At 44.2% G+C, this 27,281-nt stretch overlaps 1 protein-coding gene and 1 long non-coding RNA gene across 10 annotated transcripts in view; one reads left to right on the forward strand and one right to left on the reverse strand.

Annotated features, from left to right (window-relative positions):
- On the forward strand, positions 1–24,457 carry LOC131831667 (uncharacterized). 2 transcript variants are annotated; one of them, XR_009353749.1, is made up of 4 exons: positions 1–2,619; positions 9,933–10,813; positions 21,942–22,054; positions 22,870–24,457. It is a non-coding gene; the product is annotated as an uncharacterized LOC131831667 (long non-coding RNA). The 2 variants fall into 2 exon arrangements; XR_009353750.1 differs by lacking the exons at positions 21,942–22,054; positions 22,870–24,457 and adding an exon at positions 11,336–11,816.
- CPLANE1 (ciliogenesis and planar polarity effector complex subunit 1) overlaps positions 12,069–27,281 on the reverse strand; it is a 141,916-nt gene continuing 126,703 nt past the window's right edge. For 6 of the 8 annotated variants that reach the window (XM_059173822.1, XM_059173819.1, XM_059173820.1 and 3 more), the window contains 8 exons: positions 21,996–22,161; positions 19,351–19,409; positions 18,727–18,894; positions 17,882–17,994; positions 15,865–15,954; positions 14,065–14,148; positions 13,041–13,216; positions 12,069–12,577 (listed from right to left, as the gene is read on the reverse strand). In XM_059173822.1, coding sequence (XP_059029805.1) covers positions 12,410–12,577; positions 13,041–13,216; positions 14,065–14,148; positions 15,865–15,954; positions 17,882–17,994; positions 18,727–18,894; positions 19,351–19,409; positions 21,996–22,161 — 1,024 coding nt within the window. In that variant the 3' untranslated portion in view covers positions 12,069–12,409. Of the gene's footprint in view, positions 12,578–13,040; positions 13,217–14,064; positions 14,149–15,864; positions 15,955–17,881; positions 17,995–18,726; positions 19,410–21,995; positions 22,162–27,281 lie in introns of those variants that run through there. The other 2 variants (XR_009353748.1, XM_059173821.1) reach the window with 2 other exon arrangements.

Genomic DNA, 27,281 nt, shown 5'->3' on the forward strand with positions numbered 1-27,281 from the left:
TTGTGCAAAGGGTCACCTGTACATATCTACTTAGTACCAAGAGCAATCCTCAGGGTTCTTCCCTCCCAGATGAGTTGTTCTTACAAAGAAGATTCATCTGGAAAGCCCTCATTCAGTCACCTGTAAGAGCTGAATGTAGACAATGACTAAATGTGGATTTTTTTAATACATTTTCAAAAGATCCCCTTTATAGTCTCCGATTTTGAGATGCCTACCATCCTATGAGATAAATAGAGAAGGTACAATGTGGCTTTCTGTGTGTTCTGTTTTTATTTTAGTTACCTGTATTACCTGGGCTGATGTAGAAGACAATTGAATTGCCAATTGAATTGGCAAAAAGAGTATTAACTTTGAATTCAGAACACAGTCTGAAGCCATGTGTTACAGAAATAAGTGTAATACTAAGTTTGGCAAATAAAATCACTTAGCATGGGGATTCCTGGGTGGCTCAGTTGGTTAAGCAGCTGCCTTCGGCTCAGGTCATGATCCCAGCGTCCTGGGATGGAGTCCCACGTCGGGCTCCTTGCTCCGCAGGGAGCCTGCTTCTCGCTCTGACTCTGCCTGCCACTCTGTCTGCCTGTGCTCGCTCTCATTCTCTCTCTCTCTCTCTGACAAATAAATAAATAAAATCTTTTTTAAAAAATCACTTAGCATATTCTGCAGGAGCTTATTTAAAGAAATCCATAATTGGGGCACTTGGCTGGCTCAGTCAGAAGTTAAAGCATATGACTCTTGATCTCAGGGTCATGAGTTTGAGCCTCATGTTGAGAAGAGATCGCTTTTTTTTTAAATCCATAATTATCTTTTGTGCATATTTGGATCATCAGAATGGTATAGCAGGGACATGGGGATGGAATTCTGAAAGTGTGGATAGCACTGTGGGTGTGAGGAGTACAACATAAAAAGTTGAAGCTATAGAAAGGGCGAAGTATTACACTTTCTGGACTGAAATCTTACCATGTAGGCATTGGAAGTACTTCAAGCAAGGACTTGTGAAAGCTCACTCTGGCTCCTACATGGACGGCTAGATTTGTGGGCGTCAAGAAGAGAAGACTGATGCGGTTGTCTCAGAGATGGGGAGACCCTGAATGAGGAGGGTGATGGGGGCTGGAAGATCAGAGAGGCGGTGGATGTATTTAGGAAATAAAAAGAGCAGGACTTGGGGTGCCTGGGTGGCTCAGTGGGTTGAGCCGCTGCCTTCGGCTTGGGTCATGATCTCAGGGTCCTGGGATCGAGTCCCACGTCGGGCTCTCTGCTCAGCGGGGAGCCTGCTTCCCTCTCTCCCTCTCTCTCTGCCTGCCTCTCCATCTACTTGTGTTTTCTCTCTGTCAAATAAATAAATAAAATCTAAAAAAAAAAAAAAAAAAAAAAAAACGCAGGACTTGACTGTTGACTGAATGAGGTCACGGAAGACGAGAGGCATCAAGGACAGCTATTCCGCTTCTCTGCTCCTGCCCACTAGGGTTAATCACGTGGAGGTGAGGCTCTCTGGGATGTTCGGGGATGTCCAGACGGTGGGAGTATGACACCTTCCGTGGGAGGCTTTGGGCTGAGGCCACAGTTGGGACTCCTCAGCATGTCAGCTGTTGAGTGAGCAGCACAGAGCCGAAGCAAGGACCTTGGAGACTTAGAAACGTTTAAGATGCAGCAGGAGGACAGTGAGTTTGTGGAGGAGACAGAAGAAATGCTTAGAGAAGGCTGGGAAGAATCCAGGAACCAGCAGTTAAGAGAGTTTCAAGCAGGACAAAGCAGCACGTGAAATGCAGCGCGAAAAGCTACTGCTCCTGCCTTTCGGAATGTAAAGGGTGCCCTTGAGGGAGAGTAGTTTCAGAACGAACGAGAGCAAAGCCAGTCACAGTGAGAAATGCGTGAGTGCGAATGAGAAGCGAATGGGACTCTGTCGGGGAGTGAGGCCAGGCAGGAAAGGCCGGCAGCGGACGGAAATGCTGAGCAGGGAAGCCGGGTGACGGCGGCCCGCCACGCCGCATTTAAGAGTTCGGTTGGGCTTGAACTAGGTATGAAACACTCGGGTTTGTGGGTCAGAAGTACCCCTCACTGGCTACACCGGGGGGAACCGTGATGATGCCCAAACGCACGCTCGGGTCATTTCTGTCCAGCAGGGCCCGAGCGCAGCGGAGCAGGGCGTCCCCGCGCCAGGACCGGCAGCTGGGGGAGGGGCGCGTCGCTGCGCTAGCGGGAGAGACCAGGGAAGGACCACGGTTCGGAGGCCTCCGCGAAGTGGAAAAGCAAGTGTAACGGCAGCGGCCGGCATGGAATAAAGGGGCGACAAGTCAGAGGAAGGAACGTGTGGGGTTTCTGAGGTGGAGTGGTTCTGGAAATGAGGTGTAAGTGTGCGACCACGGAATGGATTAGTCCGGCGGAGCGGCGGTGTTGGCACTGGGGAGGTCAAGAAAGCTGCATTCCGCGCTCCTCTCCCGCGCTTACGACACTGGACCCTGGGACGCCTGGGTGGCTCAGTCAGTGAAGTGGCTGCCTTCGGCTCAGGTAGTGAATCCAGGGTCTTGGGATCGAGCCCCACATCGGGCTCCCTGCTCAGCGGGGAGCCGCTTCTCCCTCTGCCCGCCACTCCCCTGCTTGTGCTCGCTCGCTCTCTGACAAGTAAGTGAAATCTTTAAGAACCAAAAACATTGAATCCTTCTTTCCTGTCATACTAACAATTTGTCTTGGGGAATCACTTGGTACTGACACTGGTTACTATTAGTTTCTGCAAATTTAATCACTCGGCAAGTATGTGCTGAGTGTTTACCGCAAGCGATGACTGTGCTGGCCCCGGGGCAAGAAGTCTGTGTTCCGGTGAGAGAGTTGGGAAATGAATCCCAAAGTACCCAACTACATAGTTAGTAAGTAACAACTGAAGTGAGTGCCTGAGAGGAAAAGTAACAAAATCCACGCTGGTGTGTAGCACTGAAGTAGTCTGGAGGGCTGCGGGGGGTGAGAAAGGCTGTCTTCTCCCAGTGAAACTGATTAGTCCTCAGATAAAGCCTGACATGCAATAGCTGTAACAGACACCAGCGAATGTTGGTTGAGCCATTAAGAAATGGGAAATGAGGGGCGTCTGGGTGGCTCAGTGGGTTAAAGCCTCTGCCTTCGGCTCAGGGCATGATCCCAGGGTCCTGGGATCAAGCCCCACATCTGGCTCTCTCTTCAGCAGGGAGCCTGCTTCCCTTCTCTCTCTGCCTGCCTCTCTGCCTATTTGTGATCTCTCTCTCTCCCTCTGCCAAATGAATAAATCAACTCTTTTTTTTTTTTTTTTAAAGATTTTATTTATTTATTTTACAGAGAGAGATCACAGTAGGAGAGAGGAAGGGAAGCAGGCCCCCCGCTGAGCAGAGTGCCCGATGCGGGACTCGATCCCAGGACCTTGAGATCATGACCTGAGCCGAAGGCAGCGGCTTAACCCACTGAGCCACCCAGGCGCCCCAAATCAACTCTTTAAAAAAAAAAAAAAGAAAGAAAGAAATGGGAAATGACTTTTGATTCCTCCCAGCAGTTCATTCCTTTAGGGACATGATGGTTGAGGTCTGAACTCTAGGGCAAAAAAATAGATGGAGGAAGGGAAGCAAGGGGAATCCCCAATTGAGGCACAGCCTGTGAAGCTTCATGGTTCCCAGGGATGGCAGAGAGCAAGACAGCAGAGCAAAGCTGATGATGTAGGTGGGCCCAATCATGCTTTTGCTGACCAAACCTTCTTAAAGACGTCCTGAAAGCAAATGGAAGCCATTAAAGAAATGAAGAAGGTGGGAGTAGAATAGGGATTTGCTTCTGTGAAATCAGAGTTGCGTTTTTTGTTTGGTTTGTTTTGTTTTGTTTAAAGTAGGCAGAGAGGCAGGCAGAGAGAGAGGAGGAAGCAGGCTCCCTGCTGAGCAGAGAGCCCAATGCGGGACTCAATCCCAGGACCCTGAGATCATGACCCGAGCCAAAGGCAGAGGCTTTAACCCACTGAGCCACCCAGGCACCCCCAGAGTTGCGTTTTTAAAAGCTCACGTCAGTGCGCCTAGGTGGCTCAGTGGGTTTTAAAGCCTCTGCCTTAGGCTCAGGTCATGATCCTGGAGTCCAGGGATAGAGCCCCGCATCGGGCTCTCTGCTCGGCAGGGAGCCTGCTTCCTCCTCTCTCTCTGCCTGCCTCTCTGCCTACTTGTGATCTCTGTCTGTCAAACAAATAAATAAATAAAATCTTTTTAAAAAAAAATAATAAAAGCTCACTGTCTACAATGTACACAGTGCTAGAGGAGGCCATAAGGTTCATGTGAAAGACAACAATAACCCGAGTGGGGGCGGCGGGAGGAGAGAAGTGGCCTCATTTGTAAAACTTTACGATAATTACATCGGTCACAGAGCTTTGGTTGGATATTGTTTAAATTGTGATAAGGAGAGAACAGGTGTGAATTTCCTTACACGCAGTGAGACCAGCCTTCCTGGGTTGGTACCACGCAGAAGAGAACATGACTTATACGGGATTCATCTGGAGGACAGACCATGAGGAATAACCATGATTTGAAGCAAGGAAAGGAATCAGAAGATGTGACATTATTCAAAAAGGGGAAAAGACGTGTTGGTAGACTTTTGCATAGCTTGAATCTTTAGAATCCTGCCTTTTATACAAAGCAATCCCAAGATATAAATTTTACAAAGAGGTAGGCTTTTAATGCAATAATACAGTTTCTATTATTTACTGGTTTGGTTTTTCTAATTTAAATAATCCCTTGTTCATAAAGGCAATCACTTTGAACTCTTTTAGCTCTTTCTTTGCATAGTTATATTTCTAAAGAATATACTATTACAATTTATTAATTCTGGACTATGTATTATCTTATGACCTATTAACTTTTTTATGAAAGGTGAGGACATAGTTCTTGTGCTCTTCCCCTCTTCTCCCAATATGGATATCACTATATTTAATCAGAGCTTATGCAATAGAAAACTATGTAAATATTGTTCAGTCAGAGCGCGCATTTAGTGTACTAGACGAATGTTTCCTTTCTTGTATACTCAGTTCCCTTCAGTGAAACTGCTTTGCTTTTCACTCACAGAAGTTCCACGCAGTACTCTGTAACTCTTTGTATGCTCTGTTGTATCATTCATTTGTGTCTCCTCCCCACCCTGCCTCCTACTCCCCAGCCCTGTTCCTCCGTCAAGAAAGTCCTCCTCTAGCTATCCTGACGTTTCCCATCAGTATGGACCGATTTTCCAGGACTGCGGCAAAGTTATTGTACCAGACTCTTCCTTCCCCTGTTTTTTGTTTTTTTTTTAAAGATATTATTTATTTGTCAGAGAGAGCGAGCGAGCGAGAGCGAGCACAGGCAGACAGAGTGGAAGGCAGAGTCAGACGGAGAAGCAGGCTCCCTGCGGAGCAAGGAGCCCGATATGGGACTCGATCCCAGGATGCTGGGATCATGACCTGAGCCGAAGGCAGCTGCTTAACCAACTGAGCCACCCAGGCGTCCCCCTTCCCCTGTTTTGGTTGGATTCAGAACCTGTGTCTGGAATCCATGCCTTCTTCCTTTTTGCCTAAAAATGTTCTGTTTGCTTGAGCATAGCCTGCCATAGCTCCCTAAAAATGGACACAATGGGACAAACTTGCTGAGTCATTAGGTGTCTGAAAATGTCTTTGTTCTCACCTTGTAATTGATTGATAGCTGGGTCTAGAATTCTGAATTGAAAATTTTCCCTTTGAAAATCTTTTCATCATCATCTAGCCTGTGCTGTTGCCATTAAGACAGGTGATACCATACTATTGTTCCTTTGTATACAACTTGTGTTGTCCCTCTCTAGAAGCTTTTAAGGATATTTTATGTATTTCCCATATTTTGAAATTTCACTATGATGTCCCTTAATGGATCTCTTTAAAATTCATTTTGCGGGGTACATACAGACTTTTAATCTTTTAATCTGTGTCCTTAGCTATGGAGATTTTTTCTAATTTCTTTCTAAGTTTTCTTTTTTTTTCTTTTTTTTTTTTTTTTCAAGCAGGCTGGATGCTCAGCATGGGGCTTGAACCTAAGACTCTAAGATCTAGAGATCAAGAATTAATATGAATTAATTAAGAATTAATTAATTAAGAATTAATGCTCTACCCACCGGGCCAGCCAGGCGCCCCTCCCGGCCCCTCTTTAGTTTCTTTGGTCTCTCTGCAGTTTCTGTTATTAGTCACGTAATCTTCCTGGACTGATTTTCTCAGTTGTTGTTGATGTTAAGATTTTATTTAATTTATTTATTTATTGAAGCCCGAGAGCAGGAGGAGGGGCAGAGGGAGAGAGAAAATCTCGGATTCCTTACAGAGCCCGACGCAGGGCTCCATCTCGCAACCTTGAGATCATGACCCAAGCAGACATCAAGAGTTGGCCGCGCCGACTGCGCCACTCAGACACGCTTCTCAGTTGTTTTTTGCCCCCCTGTGGTGGGGCGAGCCTTGTCTCTTGGCTCCGTCTTTGAGAGCTTTTCAGCTTTAACTCTTCCATTACGTTTTTTATTTCAGCCGTATTTTAAATTTCAGCTTCTTCTTGTTCTCTGATTATTCCTCTTTACAGTTAACTTATTCTTACTTTATGGATGCAATATCTCCTTATATCTGTCAGGTTAAAAAGTAGATTTCTCACTTGGCATTTGGAGGCCTTGAGCTCAAGTCACAGCTAAGGCATCGTATGTTCAGATTTAAGGAGGCTGATAAATCACTTTGCTCACTTCTTCAAATTTTGGTTAGAATTATAAACTGGTCTCTGAAAGATGGAGGTAAAATTAACAGCTTTATTGTCAGTAGAGCCGGAGTAGAGAACAAACCATAGCCTGGACCTGCAGCCACAGCGGGCTTGCTGCCATGCGCCCCAAATCTACACCTTGCGGCCCATCTATTGTGTGGGATTTTACAAGGTAAATACTTAATCTGCTCAGCCTCCTGAAGGAGACATTGCTGTCCATCACTCAAAAGCACTAAGAACAGGGACAGAGAGAATGAAGTCACAAACACACCTGCTTGGTTTCGGTTTTGTTTTGTTTTGTTTTAGTAATCTCTACCCCCAACAGGGGTCTCAGACTCATGGCCCCAAGATCGATAGTCTCGTGCTCTTCTGACTGAGAGGCAGCCAGGTGCCCCACAAATACACTCTGTTTGTTTGTTTGTTTTTAAAGATTTATTTATTTATTTGTCAGAGAGAAACAGCAAGAGCAGGACCACAAGTAGGGGGAGTAGAAGAGGGAATACAGGCTTCCCACTGCGCAGGGAGCCCGAACCAAGGCTTGAGCCCAGGACCTTGGGATCATGACCTGAGCTCAAGGTAGAGGCTTAACCTACTGAGCCACCCAGGCACCCCTCATTGTTTTGTTTTGTTTTGTAAGGTTTTTTTTTCTTTTTTAAGATTTTATTTGAGACAGTCCAAGTTGAGGGGAAGCAGAGGGAGAAGAAGGCTTCCCAGTGAGCAAGGAGCCTCTTGTGGGACTCGATCTCAGGACTCTGGGATGTGACCTGAGCTGAAGACAGATGCTTAATGGCTGATCCACCCAGGGGTCCCAAGGTTTTATTTTCTTAAGTAATCTCTACATCCAATGTGGGACTCAAACTGAGAACTCCAAGGATCACAAGTCACACGCTCCACTGACTAGGCAAGCCAGGTGGCCCTTCACTTGGTTTTTAACTCCTAGACTGCACTCATTTTAAACATGGGAATCGATGTTAACTCTTGACATTCACCAATCAGAAATAAAAAATCTTTATTAACAGAAACAACCTCACAGAAATGTAAGAATAGAGTTTCCTCTCTCATGGAGTTTCCCAACTTGTTTTAAAGAAAGATTTCTTTGAGGGGTGCCTAGCTGACTCGTCTGTAGAGCCCCACATTGGGTGTAGAGATTACATAAAAATAAATAAGCCACATCTATTTCCTACATAATCCGTTCTATTATTTTGCCCACTTACCTTGTATTCCCCGTCATGATGAAGTCTTTCTCTATGTGTCTGGTGATACCTAAGTGTCCATTCAGGTTTTAGAGCAAAGTACTAAAAAGTTTGTTGAAGTTCTGAGTGTATAGGTAGATTTCATCTCCTGAAACTTTTTTTCTAAAAGGCCAGAAAGTATTTTAGTGTTTGAAAAATCATAGTCTGTGTAGCAACTATTCAGTTCTGCCACTGACACAGTGCAGGTTGTGTTTCAGTAAAACTCTTATTTCAAGGCGCCTGGGTGGTTCAGTCAGTTAAGCACCAGAATCAGATTCAGCTCAGGTCTTGATCTCAGGGTCGCAAGTTCAAGCCCCGCATTGGGATCCGCTCTGGGAATGGCGCCTACTTACAAAACAAACACCTTTACTTCCAGAAGCAGAGAGTAGGTCAGATTTGCTGACCTCTGCTCTGCAGTAATCAGTTAGAAAGCTGGACTCCTGCCTGGTTATCATTATTTTTTAAACCCTATAGAGAAATTTTCCCTCCAGCTAGGCAACTTCTGTCACAGATCTTGGCCCCAATCCCACATATATAGGAAAAGTCTAGGCCATCCATTTCCAACTTATAAACCAACTTTAGCTAATAAGGACTTTTTCCTCTCAGTTATTCCCCAGACTCAGTGTTTTGTTTTGTTTTTTTAATATTTTTTTTTGTTTTTAAAGATTTTTGACACAGAGAGATCACAGGTAGGCAGAGGCAAGCAGAGAGAGAGAGGAGGAGGAAGCAGTCTCCCTACCAAGCAGAAAGCCTGATGTAGGACTCGATCCCAGAACCCTGAGATCATGATCTGAGCTGAAGGCAGAGGCTTAACCCACTGAGCCACCCATGTGCGCCCAAACTCAGTGTTTGTATGGAAACTAAAGCATTTGTTTCCACCAGGGTGTCCTTAATGGCAAAGGGCCATAGTCCAGATGCTGAACATGAATGATCAAGGTATACGCAATGCTTAAAGGGAAGTGGAGTTCTGGAGGGCTACCCAGTGTGACTTCTGAGCTATTATCAAGTACATTTTCCTTTTTCTCATATTTCCTCAGCGAGATTCAAGGTTTGATTTCTTAGAGGAAAGCTAAGCAAGACACAAAGCATGTACCTAATAATTATTTGAACTGTTGACAGATGGAGCATTGTAGAAGTAACAATGGCTTGTCGTTAGTGCATCCACGTATCGATTATAGACTCTGGCTGGAAACAGTGCGTGGAGAAGTGAGAAAGCACAGAAGTCTGAAGTCAGTGTTTGTTTATTTTTTTAAAGATTTTTATTTGAGAGAGACAGAGCCCAAGACAAATGCTTAACCGACTGAGCCACCCAGGGGCCCCAAGTCAGTGTTTTAAATCTAGGTCCACGTATATAGCTTCTCGGCAGAAGCTTTGAGTTTCCTTTGCTGGTGGATTCCAAGTTCAGCCAGAACACTTTGGTTTATGATAAATCATGCTAAATGCTGTATTAAATTTTTAATAAGAATGTAAGCAAAGATTCAGTTTTGAGAAACTGGGGAACACTTTTAATAACTAGAGGCATTTCCCAAGCATGCTGTTCAAAACCTGCGTGTGGGAACTGCTTCTCTACAGGTCCATGCAGGAAGGGCAGGAAGTCTAGACCCTTCCTTAGGAGGAGCTAAAATGCTCATTTGGATGAGTCCTCTGTGTCCAGATACACTAAGCAAAATCATCATATTACAATTTTTAAAATTTTTTTCTTAAGATATATTTATTTATTTGACAGAGATCACAAGCAGGCAGAGAGAGAGGAAGGGAAGCAGGCTCCCCGCTGAGCAGAGCGCCCAATGCGGGGCTCGATCCCAGGACCCTGGGATCATGACCTGAGCCGAAGGCAGAGGCTTTAACCCACTGAGCCACCCAGGACCCCATCATATTGCAATTTTTTGAATACTAAAGGTGATCTCAGGCTATGGGTTGAAACTACCTAGGATTATCTGTCCTCTGCTGTTGGTCTCCACCCTTGTTCCTTCCTCATTTTCAGGTTTACTATATGGATATTCCCCAGAAGACTTCCACTTCCACCTATGACAGAGGACCCGCTACCTGACTCACCTGCCTGTCTCAACCATAAAGCTGGCAGATGTGGGACAATCTGCAGCACAAAACAGTGGTCCTGGAGAGAAGGGCAACTCACGAGGAAGTCAGCTTGTGAAGGCCTCGGTGCCTGCTTGAGGACAGTACTCTGATGACCGCAACATAACGAGCTAGATTCCAAGCATGCCACTGTGGTCCGACTCAGCTGAAGAGGCAGAGTTCAGGGCCATCAGTGGCAGGAATCTGCCAGGTAGGGCCACAGGGGGAAGGAAGCTGCACAGAGGAGCCTGAGCTTCTCTGGGGAGAAGCCTGTGTGCGGACAGGGTTGAGCTGCTCATATTAGTACCAGTGTACCTGAGGAAGACCAGAGAGTACTGACCACAAGGTCGAGAGCCAACAGACCTACCAGAGGTGGAGCCCGGCTGCGGGGGTGAGGCCAGCCCAGCCAGAGTGGAGACCTTGCTGGTACCTCAGTAATACTCCAGACATCCAATCAAGACACCAGAAAGACGCATCTTAGAAGAAAAGATCTTACCCTAGAATAAGAGCTACGAAAAACACCCTTCCGATGAGGGTAAAACCTATAGTCCGTCAACGAAACCTGAGAGAATTGCCAGAAGATCTGTACTATAGGAAATGCTAATGAACTTGAGGCTGAAGGGAACTGCTAGATAGAAATTTGGATCTACAGGAAGAAATGAAAAAGTACTGGAAATGATAATTGCCTTAAAAGGCAACTGAATGTTTACATCAGAATAGGAGCAGGTAAAAGGGATTATACTACTGTAAAACCGCGTTACTTCTGAAGTGGTGTGAAATGTCGAGTTGGTAAGTTAAGGGTTCACACCGTTAGCCCTAAAGCATCAGTTCTCAAACTCTTTATACTCATAAAAATTATTTAGGGTCCTAAAGAGCTTTGTTTTTGTTGGTATATCTGTGAATATTTATCGTTAGTAATTAAAACCGAGGAAAGTGTTTAAATAGCTTTAATTACAGTTACCCATTCAATGTTTATTTTTTAGGGAGAGAGAGAACGCACATGCACACACACATGCACGCGCGCAGAGGGCAGAGGGAGAACCTTAAGCAGACTCCGTGCCCAGCATGGAGCCCAACATGGTGCTGGATCTCACGATCCTGAGATCATGACCTGAGTCAAAATCAAGAGTTGGACACTTAACCAACTGAGCCACTCGGGCACCTCCCATTCAATGTTTGTAACTATTTTCCAAAACAAAACTTAGTGGGAAGAGTAGCACTGTTTTATAGTTTTACAAATCTCTTGAATGTCTGGCTTTAATGGAAGACGGCAGAATTCTCATACGTGCTTCTGTGCGCGGCTTGTTGCAGGATGTTATTGTGGCTGAAGGACATAAAAACATCTGGCCCCACACAGGTATGTAGCTGGAAAAGGAGGCACATTGAATTGCTTTTTCAGACAATAGTATTCTTTGATATTATACCAAAAATTGACAAATGAATGAAGGTTTTTAGTTTCTTCTCATTAAAATTATCTCCAAAATTATGACATTATTTGGGGGCAACACCAGAAACCACCCCAGTCTCCGCACCATGGTCTTTAGAAAGTTCACATGAGCCTTCTGGAGTCAGGATCTTATTTGCCACGCAGAGCATTCTTCCCTGGTTCTTTTCCCAAGTTTTTGAAGGCTGGAGGGCACAGGACAGGTGGGAGGTCGTTGGTTTTTTTTCACTCCAGGACCAGGCCTGCCCAGCTGAATTTTAGGCCGTGTTCTGAAACGGAGTTCGTTATTGAGTTTCAGGGTGAGATTGTGACTTTCTAATTCCCCTCAATTATCCATATAAGTTTGTTTCTCAAAACTCAGGAGATAGGGGCGCCTGGGTGGCTCAGTGGGTTAAGCCACTGCCTTCGGCTCGGGTCATGGTCTCAGAGTCCTGGGATCGAGTCCCGCATCGGGCTCTCTGCTCAGCGGAGAGCCTGCTTCCCTCTCTCTCTCTCAGCCTGCCTCTCCATCTACTTGTGATTTCTCTCTGTCAAATAAATAAATAAAATCTTAAAAAAAAAAAAAAAAAAAAAAAAAAAAACTCAGGAGATAGTAAAGAAGGAGACGAAAGAGATTTTTTATTGAAAGTAACTTAAATATTATGTAAACTTGACTTGAAAGTTACTTTTCATTTTTTCATCATTTAAAAAATGGTGTCTAAGGATAGGTCAAATGCAAAAGCATGTAACAGATCTATAGTTAAACAACCCTTTACCCACAAAGGCGAAATTATTGAGAAGTGTTTATTTTCCCTCTTGCCATGGCTAATCTGCGTAAGATATGGTTGCTGGTGGTGTGTACACATGGCTCCCTTCACTGCTTCTCTCTTTCAAATGCACAAATCTTTCAGAATGACAACCACTGAGGTGCCGGGCTTTCCTTGGCAACAGATACTCGGGTCTTACAGGTCCCAGGCCCGGTGGACGGACAGGCTCTTGTCCTCCACACCGGCCACCATGTCTTCAATGGCCTTCCAGTCAAGCTTGCTGAGGATGCTGCCGGTGCTCTCAGACACACTGTCCGCGCCGCGGGAAGGAGGCTCTCGCTCTTCCTCAACGGCTGACAAGTCCTATCAAATTAAGAAAGGCAGTAAGTTGTGATCTGAGCCTGAGAAAAAAAATAAATGGAACATGAACTAAGCTTTCCAAAGTTTCCAGGGCTGCTCATCCCCCAGCTGGGGAAGCAAACTAGGGCTGTGGTTGCCCAGCACATCTGGAGCGACCATGGGCTGAACAACGTCTGACACAACTAGGTGCTGGCACCAGGTCTGAAGAATGGGCACAATGGATTTTTATACTTGTACTACAATCATCTGTTCTTACTTTTTTGGTTATTCTTTAGTTGAAAGGAAAATACAAATTCAAGGAAAATTCTGAAAGATAAATGCTATAGCACTAAGCCAAAAGTGTAGATGCTTTGAATGACTGCTTCGGTCTTGCAGGAGCTCCACACCCCACAGAGAACAATAAGCAACAACAACAGCAGGAGACAACAGAAATCACAGGCAGGCGGAGATGGGGAACAGCGCTTACCTGTAGAAGGGAACCGTGGCTCTCCTGAAGAATTGTACGGATGCGTGAAGGTACCATCCAAGGACTCACCATGGTCTCCTCCCTCTCGTACTCTACACACACCTGCTTTGACTGAGGTGAAAGCTCGGCCGTGACGTGGTTTCTCGTACACTGCACACGGCATGGAGCACCGGAACCTTTCACAGGAAAAGGACAAAGCTAGTGGGACTGATTCACTTATAAACTGGCTTGTTTATTCTGACTTTTATGATCAAATCCAAGGCAGTCACGTTTTATCTAATATTTAAAAAGTTTTTTTTGTGACTTATCTTTAAGAAATCTCTGCACTCAACATGGGGCTTACACGCACAGCCGGGGATTGGGAGCTGCCCCCCGCCCCCCACCAGCTGAGCCCGCTGCGCGCCCCTTCCCTGACAACTGAATCACAGGGTCTGGGTATGGTTTTAACGATTTCTGCCCCGTCAGTGTGACCGAAGGAAACTGAATTCTGGCCATCTCGTCATTTTTAAAATAACAGTAACCTCTAGGACAAGAGAGTCCTAGAGAGAACAAGTCTAGAAGTAACCTCTAGGAGAGGAGAGGCCACAGATGTCATGGAACTGTGCAGAAGTTCCAACTGCGAAGAGTACGGCAAACATTGCGGCGAAAAAGAAAACAGCCGGTAAAGTAGGACTTGAGACCCAAGGCTGACAGAGAGAGAGAACACCAAGTGGTTAAGCAGCATGATAACCACGAGGCAGGAGTCTCTCCAAGGAGACGGCAGCACACGGAGACGGCGCTGGGGCGGCCGTGAGAGATCAGCCAAGGCTGTGACCGCCCGGCGATCCCCACTTGCGGCCGCCACAGCGCGTGTGCTAACTAGACTTCGATACTCCTCCAATGGACCTCATTATTGCCATCAAGAAGAATGACAAAATCATCACCGAAATTAAGAAATTAAGGTTAACCGTCCTGGACTTTAGGATAAGCCTTTACCCGCGGGGGATCTACACACCTGGAGAAGCCGCCCCTGGCTTTTTCTCACCTTGCTTTCGGCAGGGATGACTTGGTAATCTCCTTCGCTTCAGATCCGAGTGCGTTTCTCTAGGATTTGCTCGGGGTAGCCAATCTCAAAGTAAAATATGAAAACGACACTGTGAAACTGAGCACGTGCAAAGCTTTTCAAGTGTGGGTGTTCGTGCTCCAGGGTGGACAGCGGACGCGTTCTAAGGTAAAAGGTCAGTGAGCCATCGGAAAGAAACCCCACCATGGAAACTAGGCTGGCAAGTGCACCGGCTTCCCTCCAAGAAGCACTCTCTCTGACGGCCAGTGACCACCCCCCCCCAGTTTCTTTATGAAACCTACTGCCAAACGTCTATGGGCTCCAGCCTGAGTAATCTGAAACTGAACAGAAAACCAGAATCCATTCCCTGTACCACCTCCAGAAGAAAACCCTGTCCCTCCACTTGCCGGTCTTGGGCCATACTCTAGACACACAGCCAAGCTAGAAACGTGGAGACCTACCAAGTTCATCCTGTCACAGGCAGGGCTACCCCTGGACAATGAAAGAAATACTTCTGTTTGCCCTTCTAAGGGCAAAGCCTCATGCTAGATCGTAATTCACTTCACAAAACCCTGCAGTTCTGGAGCTTCCATAAATATAATATCAGTGTACATATAATTTCAGCTATTTCTAGGGGCCACATTGCATTTTGGGGGTTTTATCTGTTAAACTAACATTACCAGGTATTTTTTTTAGAAAAGAATAAAATAGTTTTGGAGTACTCTAACCTAAAAATTTTACAGAAGATGAAAATGAGAGACTTTGAAATAAAAACAAAAGTCTGGGGTTATACAATTAATAGCACAGGAAATGATGCTTCCAGCACTCAAACTGATCCTAGTTAATTACAGCCTTGGGCTTTAAGGGATTCAGTGGGGAAAACTATGGAAAAAGAACCAAAGAGAATTCCTAGGACATGGTGCCATCAAAGTAACACAAACATGACAGGGTAAAGAGCAGACGTGGCTGAAGACAGAGGCAGTGAACTGGAAGGTGGTGGCATTGGAGAGAGGCCTAAAGGCAGGAATAGACTCATTCATGTTTCTCATCATTTTTATACTACGTGTAATCAGTGACTGCATTATTGTCTCTAACAAATGTAGCCATTTCTGTGAATAGGATAATGCCAGAGAGCTCAGTTACTGTGAGGACGAAGTGAGATCACTCACAGGCCGTGTCAGTACAGGGCCTGGCATCAGACATCACTTCCCCGAGGCTCCCTGGCTTCAGCAGTAAAATGGGGATAACAGCTGCCCTGCCCACCTACCGGAGCCGGGGCCGTGACGGAGAGTTCCCAGGAGAATACTGCGAACGTTCTTTTTAAATGATGAAGAGTAACAAGGGGCGAGGGCTGGGCCGGGGCTCGACCTTAATTCTTAGGCATTAAGATCATGGCCATTTATTTCCCTCTCCAGTGGATCAGAGCACAGCTCATTCCGAGTCCCCAAACTTATCATGACTCTGTGACAATGGCCGCCTCTTCAGTACTTGCTTTTATGTTCAGTTCTCTGCTAAGCCCATAATATGGGTTCTCACTCATAACAATCAGGATTTTGCAGGCGAGAAAGTTGAAGCTTACACAAATGGGTTAGGAATTTGCCCAAAACTAAAGAATAAGTGGTGAACTAGGATTCCAAAGAGAGCTAACTCCGCAGCCCGTTCCCAAACCACCATACCACACTGCCACAGCCGCATTCTGAAATCTGCAATTGAAATTTCTGAGATGCCTTACAACTTTTAAAAATTTAAGTTGAAGAACTTTATTCTTTATTTATCCCTTACCTTTTTGGAAGGTAACTGGAGAGGCCACAGCCTTCCTTACGGCCACTTTGCCTCTGCCGCCTTTGCTCTGTATGCTGTAAGTAGCAGTTCCTAGAAAAACAGACAAACTCCTTTAACCTCTGCGATGGGGAAAGGAGGCTCCGAAGGCAGGAGGAGGGGCCGCCCTGAAGGCCGGGGACAGCTCCAGACAGATCTGTGGGATGGGGGTCCCCAGTGCAGGAGCACCTTTTCGAGGACAGTCTCCCAGGAGTAGGGGAGCTGACCAAAGGAGGGCCAAGCCCGTAGCCCAGGCAAGTGCAACGTCATACAGGCCTGACTCTGGACAGAGCCAAGCCAGAGACACATTTCCACAGAATCCAAGACTTTTCCATCTGATATTGAGAAACCACAGATTGAAGTTTAAAATCCTTGCCAATTTTTGGCATTTCTTTTACTTAACTTTGACAACTGCATCAGGTATAAAATAAAACTTCAAAAAAAACATGGTTACTACTGAAATTTTAGTTTAAAAAGAGACTCTTATTATAATTTGTTAATTAAGAGCAGGAGTTAAACTATGAAGTTTTATTAAGAGGACTGGAATTCATAGAAACTTCCATTTTCTAATTGAGGCAGCATAATGAAGCATAGATTCTAAGTGTGTAGGCTCTAGACCCAGACCGGGTTTAAATTCCTAGCTATCTGATCTAAGGCACTTATTTCAACTTTCTCTGCCTGGGTTTTCTCACCTGTAAAATGGAACTATAACAGTACATGTCTCACAGGGTTGTAATTAAAGAGCTTAAATAGAACCTGGCACATTAGTTTATTATGCAGCTAAAAGCTGTATGCATTCATACTACATATTAACCATGATTCTATATTCTTGGAGAGAGAGAGTACGAGCTGGGGGAGGAGCAGAGAGAAAGAGAGAACCCCAAGCAGACTCTGCTGAGCGTGGAGCCTGATGAGAGGCTCAATCAATCTCATGATCCTGAGAATCATGACCTGAGCTGAAAATTAAAAAAGCCAGACACCTGGGGCACCTGGGTGGCTCAGCTGGTTAAGTGTCTGCCTTTGGCTCAGGTCATAATCCCAGAGTTCTGGGATCGAGCCCCGCATCGGGCTCCCTGCTCCATGGGGAGTCTGCTTCTCCCTCCCACTCTCTGTGCTCCCTCTCTAATAAATAAATAAAATCTTAAAAAAAAAAAGAAGAGCCATACTCTCAGTTGACTGAGTCATCTAGGTGCCCCTATGATTATACATTTTTAACGTGTAATCATTTCACAAAATAAATACGTTTTATTCTGGTAATCAAAACCCAAATATGGCTAAATTAACTAAAGGAAAGCTAGCAATAAATAACAGATGTTATATCTTCAAATGTGCAAAAGGATGTTCAAAAGGTAAAAACATGATATTTCTTTTTTTTTTTTTAAGATTTTATTTATTTATTTGACAAGCAGAGATCACAAGTAGGCAGAGAGGCAGGCAGAGAGAGATGGGGTGGGAAGCAGGCTCCCCGCTGAGCAGAGAGCCTGATGCAGGGCTTGATCCCAGAACCCTGGGATCATGACCTAAGCTGTAGGCAGAGGCTTTAACCCATTGAGCCACCCAGGCGCCCCAAACATGATATGTCAATATAAGCCTCTTACTATTCCTCTTCTGTGACATCCTGGTATCTATCTAGTCCATCTGATGTCTATAAGAACTTGGCTTGTAAAATGCCTACCTTTTCAGCCAGACACACAAAAAGAAACATATTCCCAAATAAGTCTTAATCTAAATATTGACTGTTCAAATTCTATTATAAAAAGGCTATTCGTTTAAGAAGATTTCTGGAGTCTTCCTATTTCAAAGCGGCAGAAAAAACAAAATCCCAGCACAGGTGAGTCTTTACCAGTCCTGCAACTTGCATTCTGCTGACATGAGAACTGCTTTTCATTAAGATCTCATTTTATTAATGAAAACAAACTCTGGAGACAAGGAGGTCCAAATTATACAAAATTTAAAATTTAAAAAAAGCTTAAATTCTTACCACATGGCCAAGGAAGGCCTTGAGGTTTCCCCTTTCGGATATAACTTGGTCTGGATATATATCTGAATTTTCCAGGTTGATTTACTGGAATATTGTGACCATGTTGATTCTCTCTAAAGTAGAAATTATGTAATTATTATATCCCTAGAATCTTAAACCAGTAATGAGCTATAATTCAGAAGGCCCAAATTCTAGCCCTGATTAATATATTCACTTGACATTGCTTACTCTGTACGTCAGCGGTATGTTTCACATTATAACAATTCTCAACAAGTCATTTTTTGTTTAAACTTAAACTTCATTTGTTTTTTTCAAGGAGACTGTTTTTGGTTATCTGCCCAATTCAAATTATCTATGTATTTGGCAGTTACTTATGTATTTAATACCCTGCTTTATTTTAGAAAAGATTCAAGGGAGTCTCTTGTATTTTGAGTAGACCCCAAACTATACACACACAAGTGACCTGATTACATGTGGGTTTGTGCTGGGAAGAGAGAGCGGAGAAGTGAGAAGCTGGTGAGGACTAGTTCTACAGGCGGGGAGCCAAGTGGAGGAATGAGGGGAACAGTGAGGCGGCAGACCGCAGAAAAGGAGGAAACAGAATCGAACAGACAGCAGCACTGTGGCAGGTATGCCCAAGTGCTCTGCCTTCTCTAAGAGGTATAATGACATTGTTGTCGTTTTCCTTGGTGATTCTATAAACTTATAAAGACCTTGTAATCATAGGACCATGTTTTTCTTTACTTGATTTTCATATTTCTGAGCAACGTAGATGCTCAGAAGCACCACATTCTTCTTACCATGCCTGACCTAATCTCGCCGAATGATATGCCAAACTGTCTCACCTTCTTGGCGAAAGACAATGTTGCTCTTGGGAAAGGGGAGCAGCTCTGGGTTTGTTAGGCAGGGCTTTCTGTGCAGCTGTTGGGAGCTGTACTGACTCAGTTAACAGTTCATTCATCAGACTGTACGCTTGTGAGATCCGCCGACTATAGTGGTCAGAGAGTAGCAATCTTCAGACAAAGAATTAAACAACATTTAATGAAAGAGTCATTTTCAATTCATACCTCTAGAGGGAACGGAATGTTTGAAAGATCACCTAGCATTTTTTTCAAAGCTTTTCAAATGCAAATTCATATTTCAGATTTCTGAAAAACATTGGGTGGAAATTAGTAAAGGTACCTACAGTTATGGCCCTTTAGGTATTTTCAAAACGTACATACATACCTGGATTGGGAGAGGCAGGACAAGAGAGGCAGTAAAAGTCATCTAATTCAACAAAATAAAAGACATTTGAAAGCAAATTCCTAAAAAGTCTAGTGGAGTCTACTTTCCTTGCAGTTATTTCCCATAATGTTCTGTTAATGGACAAAAAGGGGCTACTGTGAAGACTAGAGTTCCTCAGGCGTAGCCTGCACCTCGGGTGCGCAAACCGGAGAGGGCGCTGGGGGTACCGCTGCCCAGCTCACCTGTCCTTCTCGTTCTTCATCTTCTGTCGCAGCCGGATTTCCCTTGAAGTCATGTAAAACTGCACGAGAAATACCCGGTTAGTCTGTTACTCTTCAGTTCAAATAACTAAGCCTTTTTGATGCATGAAAAACATGAAAATTCCACTAATCAATTTTAATGGGAGCTTAAAACATGGTTTTGCTCTTCAGGAAACAGTGCAGAACACTGTCATATTTGACGAAGCTTCCTATCCCAAACACAAATCATGAAAATGTTAAAGCATCATGTGATTAAAATCTAATTCAGTAAGTGGGAAGCAAAATCTATTTTAGCAGCTAAATTCAGCATTTTATCCAAAGGAGAGAACCTTATCAGCTGCATTTATTTTTCCTTTTTTTAAAATTTAAATTCAATTAATTGGGGCGCCTGGGTGGCTCAGTGGGTTAAAGCCTCTGCCTTCGGCTCAGGTCATGGTCTCAGGGGCCTGGGATCGAGCCCCGCATTGGGCTCTCTGCTCAGCAGGGAGCCTGCTTCCTCCTCTCTCTCTCTCTCTGCCTGCCTCTCTGACTACTTCTGATCTGTCAAATAAATAAAAATCTTTAAAAAACAAAAAAAACAAAAACAAAAAAACAAAAAAAAATTCAATTAATTAACATACTCTGTCAGCCGCATTTGAAATGGGAAACAACATTTTAAGGATGAAGACACAGACTCTTCATACTCAGTCTTATGGTTGATAGTGTACTTGATCAAGCAGAAAGGAGTCAGACCTTGAAAACTATCATTTTAATGTTTCAAAATGTCTCCCAGCAACCTACTGTAGTATGCTCACTGTGACTTGTAAACTCTTCAAACTTATGCACAGGAGGCAAACTAGTGTCTTATTCCAGAACCCTAAGAATAACTACTGAGTTACTAATGAAGTCAAGTCCTTTTAGACAAAATTATGTATATAAAAATGCACATAGAAGTGCATTCACTCTCTATAGGCCCTACACGGAAGTCGTCAGTAACAAACCAAAGGTCTTATTAATTTCTGATACAAATTCAAATGAAATTTTTAATTACATTAACCCCTCACTAATCTCAATACCTTCACCTGAATAGAAGCTACAAATAAACAGGTGTTTGCACTTGTGGAGGAGAGGTCATGAAGTCGACGAACCAAGCAACGCCAGTGCCCTCAGAGTTAATTTGTTCCAAAATTGGACACGATCCTATCTATCTTGGGTATCTGCTTGGTTGACAGATAGGGCGATACCAGAACCCACCCCCTGTGGGTAGAAGAACACACACACACACATAAACACATACACTTGAAGATCCTAGTCAGGTACCTCAGCAGCCTTGAAGGTCATTAGCCAGGTCTTTAACACTATCCACAAAATGTTCTGTTAATTAACCTCAGGCCACCTCGGTGGCTCAGTTGGTTAAGTACCTGACTCTTGATTTTGATCCAGGTCATGATCTCAGGGTCATGAGATCAAGCCCCATAGTGAAAGATTCTTTTTCTCTCCCTCTCCCTCTCCCTCGCCCCCTCCCTCCAGGTTGTGTGCACGTGCCTGCACTCTCTCTTAAAAGAAAAAAAAAATTGATATTAATATCTCCAGACACAGGGTCCTGGGATGGAGCCCCACATCGGGCTCTCTGCTCAGCGGGGAGCCTGCTTCCCTTCCTCTCTCTCTGCCTGCCTCTCTGCCTACTTGTGATCTCTGCTTGTCAAATAAATAAAATCTTTAAAAAAAAATATCTCCAGACACAAGTAAAGTATGCAATTTACTTAACAGTTCACCTACTTTGCGCCATTTGGTGCTTAAATGTGACAGCCCTGTCTGGGAAATTCACTTTTATAGAACATGTTCCTCTAATGATGCTGAAAAAAATTAAGTACTATATATTTTATCTCAAATTACAAAGTAAAAGATAAACTGTAAGTATAATTCAAATGTAATTTTCATAGTAATGTGCTTATCAAAGTAACAGGACCCTGAGATCAAGACCTGAGCTGAAGGCAGAGGCTTAACCCACTGAGCCACCCAGGCACCCCCATACTCTATTTTTTGTAGATAACTTATGGATACAAAATTGATTTTTTAAATGGCTTTACTACACACACAATTGTTCAACTGCCATTGACTCTGACTGAAAATTAAGGGAAAAGTTCCAATTGGTCACCAATCAGTTAACCTCTTCACTTAGTTAAAATTAGCAAGAGCCATAGTTAGCCAGGGGAAGAAAAAGTATTTAAGATAGTTCAACAGAGGGGCACCCAGGTCGCTCAGTTGTTAAGAGTCTGCCTTTGGCTCAAGTCATGATCCCAGGGTCCTGGGATCAAGCCCTGCCTGGGCAGGAAGCCTGCTTTTCCCTCTCCCACTTGCCCTACTTATGTTCCCTCTCTGTCACTCTGCAAATAAATAAATAAATAAATAAATAAATAAATAAATAAAAATCTTTAAAAAAAAAGAAAGAAAGAAAGTTTAACAGAACATGGCTTATAGAATACCTTGCTACATTTTGTTAATTAACATTTTCTGACAAGTCAAACGGTGACATTTCTATCTAATAAAAATGTATCCAAATTAGGTTAATCCTTTTCTTGAATATTCACCAGGGAAAACTGCACGTACTCGCTGCTAATCCCATCGCCCCGATCCTGCACACTTACTGGGTTGCTCCTTGGGCAGAAAGGGTCATGCTCTCGCCCTCTCCTCTCCGCCAGCTGGTGTAAGTACTCCGCCATTCTTTCCTTGCGTTTTCTTTTCATCCACACCTGAATTTCTCTTCTTTCCTTCTCAGTTCTTTGTGTTCGTCTACCAGAAGAATGCTGAATTCTGAGAAATTTAACAGGCAGGGCATCACTTAATTTTACATTTTTTATGGATCTAATAAGTAGTATCACAACTAAATACTGTTTATTTGGAAAGGGATTTTTTTTTTTTAAGATTTTTCTAAAGTAATTTCTATACCCAGCATGGGGCTTGAACTCACAACCTTGACATCAGGAGTGACACGTGCCACTGACTGAGCCAGCCAAGAGCTTTTTCCTGTTCTCAAAAAGCAGTACACAGGGATGTCTGGGTGGCTCAGTTGGTGAAATGGCTGCCTTCAGCTTAGGTCATGATCCCAGCGTCCTGGGATCGAGTCCCACATCGGGCTCCTTGCTCGGCAGGGAGCCTGCTTCTCCCTCTGCCTCTGCTGCCACTCTGCCTGCCTGTGCTCTCTCTCTCAAATAAATAAAGAAAATCTTAAAAAAAAAAAAAAAAAAAGCAGTACACATTCATGTCCCTATCAGCTTGCTCCAACCTGTTCCCTGAAATCCACTAAAAATGATCTCAGAAAGCTCACCACCACCACCAACAAAAAGCTCACCAATAGCCTCTTCCTCCCCCTGTACTTCTCTAGAACATTAATACAACTGGCCCTTCTTTTCTTTGTTAAACTCCAACATGGGTCATGATCAAACTCTGGAAACACTGCGCAGCCTCCTATGTTGGTTCCTTTCATGTCTGCTCACCTCTTCAATATTAATGTCTTTAAAGGTTCCGTTTTGGACTTCTTCACCAATCATCTACTCCTGGAATACCTCAAACACTTCCAAAACATGCCACAGAGATGACTTCTAAACAGCTGCCCTTGAGGATCTGCCCCCACTTCCGTGTCCACACCGTACTTCCCCCCGGCTGACCTGAGCTAACGACTGGGCATGCGGGCATGTTATGGCTGGCCCACTCCTGCAAGACACAGGACTCCTGTGATGGGCCTCGTTGATGGATGTCTCACCGCTGACCCCGCTGAAACGTCCCTAGAACACCGTATTGCAACACTGCACTTGCTCGACCCTCTCCCCTCCTCCTTCCCTCTCCTCCACAGGGTGTGATAATACACTGTGATCTCATGCTTCCCCCACTTCTATGTTTCCCCCCCCCTTTCCCCTCACAGGCCTTTCTCCCAATAAATGTCTTGCACATGCCTTCTGCTTCTCAGATGACATGAACAGACACAAGTAGTACTAAAGAATGGTCCATGAAAACAGGTGGTGTGAGGCAGGGATTTGAAACAGACTCATTACCCAGCACGAAAGGAGAACATCATCCGGAAAGGAAGGTCACTGGTACAAACGATGTGGTTTACACTGAAAACCTGCTTTTCCTTCTGGAAATGTGGATTTGGAATGTGCTAGGAAGAGGCTGCCTACTCAACCAGTCCCCAAGAAAAACTCTGGGAACTGAGGCTCTATAAATGAGTGTCTGTGGTGGACATTATCTCATGTGTGCTGTCACAAACTGCCGCTGAAGGAACTGTGTCCTGTTGAGACCACACTAGGAGAGGTTTCTTAGGAACCTGTGCCTGGTTTCCCTCAGGATTCGCTGCATGCACTCCATTCCCCTTGCTGGTTTTCTTTGAATTCTCTTGTAATAAATTGTGAGTATGACTCTGTGAGTTCTCTAAATCCTCCCAGTCAATCCGTGGACTTAAGGTGATCCTGGGGACCCCTAACACAGGATCAAATCCACACTGGGACTGTAGTCTGACAGCTGTCCCCAATTCCTCTGGCTCGTGCCCCTTTCTCCCTCACAGGTGTTTCCCCAAATAAATCTCTAGCTCACCTAAATCTCATTTTAGCATTTGCTTCTGGGATGACCTAAATCTAATGTGCCAATAAATATTACTGAATATTCTCCTAACACCTTATAACAACTGAAACTACATTCTCTATCTTGCCAAAGAAATCCCCATCAACTCAGTCACTCAAATAGAAAATCATTCTCACTTCCTCCAGGTTTACTCACGATTATTACCCCACATGCTCCATTCTGAACCCCTTCATCTTTAGACTACTAAGTAAGACCTCCCGTTGGCTCCCATTTCTAGTTTAAAGCCCTTTGCTGACCGCTTACTGCTTACAGATAAGAAATGGGTGCCTTTGGTCCCGAATCTACAGCCAGCACACCCAGCCAGACCCTCTCTCTCCTTCTACGACATAACTCCAGTCACATCTAACTCCCAGCCCACTTCTGATCATCACTCCTTGGTATTTTATATTCTTGCTGTCTCAAATACCCTTTCTATTATTTATAAGCAACACGAATTTCTATTTGTGCTTTGAAATACAGCTCAAACACAGTAACTAGTGAAGCTGCTGCATTGGACTGACTCTCCCCACAGACTCCCATAGCACACTGATATAATCTGGCCTTATGTCACACTGTTTTTATAGTTCTATCTCCCTTCAAAAATACAAACCATATTTTTATTCTAAACTTGATACTTAATACATTACTGATGAAATATTCATAACATTCATAAGGTTGACTCTCTTATATAAACAAGCCAAGAGGTATATGTATCCCAAGGAAGCATGAGTAGAAGAGCCAGACTTTATTCTATCAGGAACCAGCTCGTGGATCACACGTTGCAAGGAAAAAAAAATTTTAACCTAATATTCTAAGAAAAGCCTATTAAATATGTATTCTAAGGATTAATATTGAGGGCAAAGTATTACAGGGCGCCTGGGTAGCTCATTTGCTTAAGCGGCTGACTCTTGATTTTGGCTCAGTTCATGATCTCAGGGTCATGAGACTGAGCCCTGCATCAGCCTCCACGCTCAGCTCAGAGTCTGCTTGTCCCTCTCCCTCACCCTCTATCCCTCCCCCCCACTTGCATGCATGTATACACACACACACGTTTTCTCTCTCTCTAAAAATGAATGGGTAAGTAAAACGTTAAAAAAAATCTTTAATTACTTCTAAAAAAAGGATTAAATTTATGTTGTACTTAAAATGATAAGAGCTTCCAGGGAAGAGTAGGAGAACCCTAAGGCCATCTCATCCCATGGACATGACTAGATAATACTCATATCAGTGTAAATAACCCAGAAAATGATAAAAAACTGGAAGAACAAACTCCATTCACAGCTAAATGTAGAGAAGATGCCATATCAAAGAGGGCAGGAAGGGTGGAGACTCAGTCAGAGGCTAAATGGAACCACAGGACTGTCTGCTGGAGGGAGGGATGCTGCGGGCATGGAGTAGAGAGAAACAGACCCTCACTCTGAGGAGCCCATACAGGAAAGATAAATCCTCATAACATTTGGCTTTGAAAACCACAGGGGCTGAATTCTGCAAGTTCTATAATCAGAAGGACTTAAAACCTGGAACTTTAAAAATAAGCAGGCTCAGGTCTGGGAAAGCCTGGAGAGAGAGAGGAAACTGAGTCCCTGTTCTTAGTGAGCACAAGAGACAGCCCTCTGGGATACAGCAGAGAAGCAGCAGTTTGAAAATCGCCTGGGACATAGGGGAGGGAGGTCTGTTTACTAACCTCAAAGCCTGTATTGGAGGGGCAAGGATCTTTGGGAGACTTCTCCAAGAACAAAAGACCTGGCAGCCACTATTTCTGTCCCCTGCCCCCCAGTCTAGACACAAGGACACTGGGAGGAACAGCACAACACTGACACCTTCTAACTAACTTGCCAACAGTACACCTGCTCCCATGTTTTCCTGCAGACCCATCGCCTCCAGTCAGGATTCCAACTTGCCTCCAATAGCAAACCTATTCACATCATGATAACCACACACATCCCAGCCCAGTGCTCTCCTGTGGACTTGGCTCCTCCAATACGCTCTTGGCCAGAGACCATTGAAGCCGTGCAACAAGCTTGGTGTGTGCAAGCGGCTCCAACAGGAGCCAGCAGCACTCCAAAGTGACTCCTGCTCCAGGGAGAGAGAACCACACACAGTGATCAGACTGCAGCCCCAGTGGTGGGGTAGAGGCAGACAGGGGATCTGATTATAGGACCTGCCCACCAACAAAATCTTCTCTGGGGACAACAAAAGGAAAGTGCCCTGTACTTTGGTGCTCCTGCATCTCTCGCAAACACTTGGTCTGACTCAACTCAAGCCCAAGGGGACCCCAGACTGGCCCACTAACAACCCAGGGACCACACCCTGTCCACAACAGGTAAAGAAAGACATTATAGATAACTGGACTGAAGGAAAAAGTGGCTCAGCCACAACATCAGGGCACGTGCAACACACAGAGGAGATGCCCCTGAAGCACCAGGTGCTGGTGATCAGGGCCACTGCACTGCAGAGCATGACAACACGTTGTCTTCAGAAAGCCACTACTTGCAAGGCGGGAGATAGAGCTGACTTCCCTAACACGGAAAAACAGTTACAGAGAGTTAGACAAAATGAGGACACAGAGGAATATGTCTCAAATGAAAGAACAGAACAGAGTCACAGGAAGAAACTTATGTGAAATGGACATAGTAATATGACTGAAAGAGAACTTAAAATAGTGGTCAAAAAGATGCTCTCTGAAAAAAGAGTGAAGGACATCAGCAAGACCCTTAACAAAGAGATGGAAAACATAGAACCAATCAGAGATGAATAACCCAATAAATGAAATTAAAAACACAGCAGATGGAAAGAATAGTAGACTAGAGGACATAGAAAAATGGATCAACAACTTGGAGGACAGAATAATGGAAAGCAGTCAAGTTGAACAGTAAGAGAAAAAAAAGTAATACAAAATAAAAACAGTCTTCGGGCCTCAGCAACACCATCAAGTGTAGTAACATATGCATTATAAGGATCCCAGAAGGAGAAGACAGAGAAAAGGGAGCAGAAAATTTACTTCGACAAAATAGTATCTAAAAACTTCCCAATGCTGGAGAGGGAAACAAATTCATATCCAGTAGGCACAGAAATCCCCCAACAAAATCATCTCAAGGAGGTCCACACCAAGACACATAGTAATTAAGATAGCAAAAAGTAGTGATAAAGAGAATTTTTAAAGCAGCAAGAGAAAGAAAATAGTTACATACAAGGAAAACCTCATAAGGCAATCATATGATTTTTCAGCAGAAACAGGGCAGGTCAGAAAAAAGTGCAATGATGTATTCAAAGGGCTGAAAGGAAAAAAAAAACCCTGCAGCCAAGAATACTCCATT

This window comes from Mustela lutreola, chromosome 5 (genome assembly GCF_030435805.1).
Source record: "Mustela lutreola isolate mMusLut2 chromosome 5, mMusLut2.pri, whole genome shotgun sequence".
NCBI classification, from domain to species: domain Eukaryota; kingdom Metazoa; phylum Chordata; class Mammalia; order Carnivora; family Mustelidae; genus Mustela; species Mustela lutreola.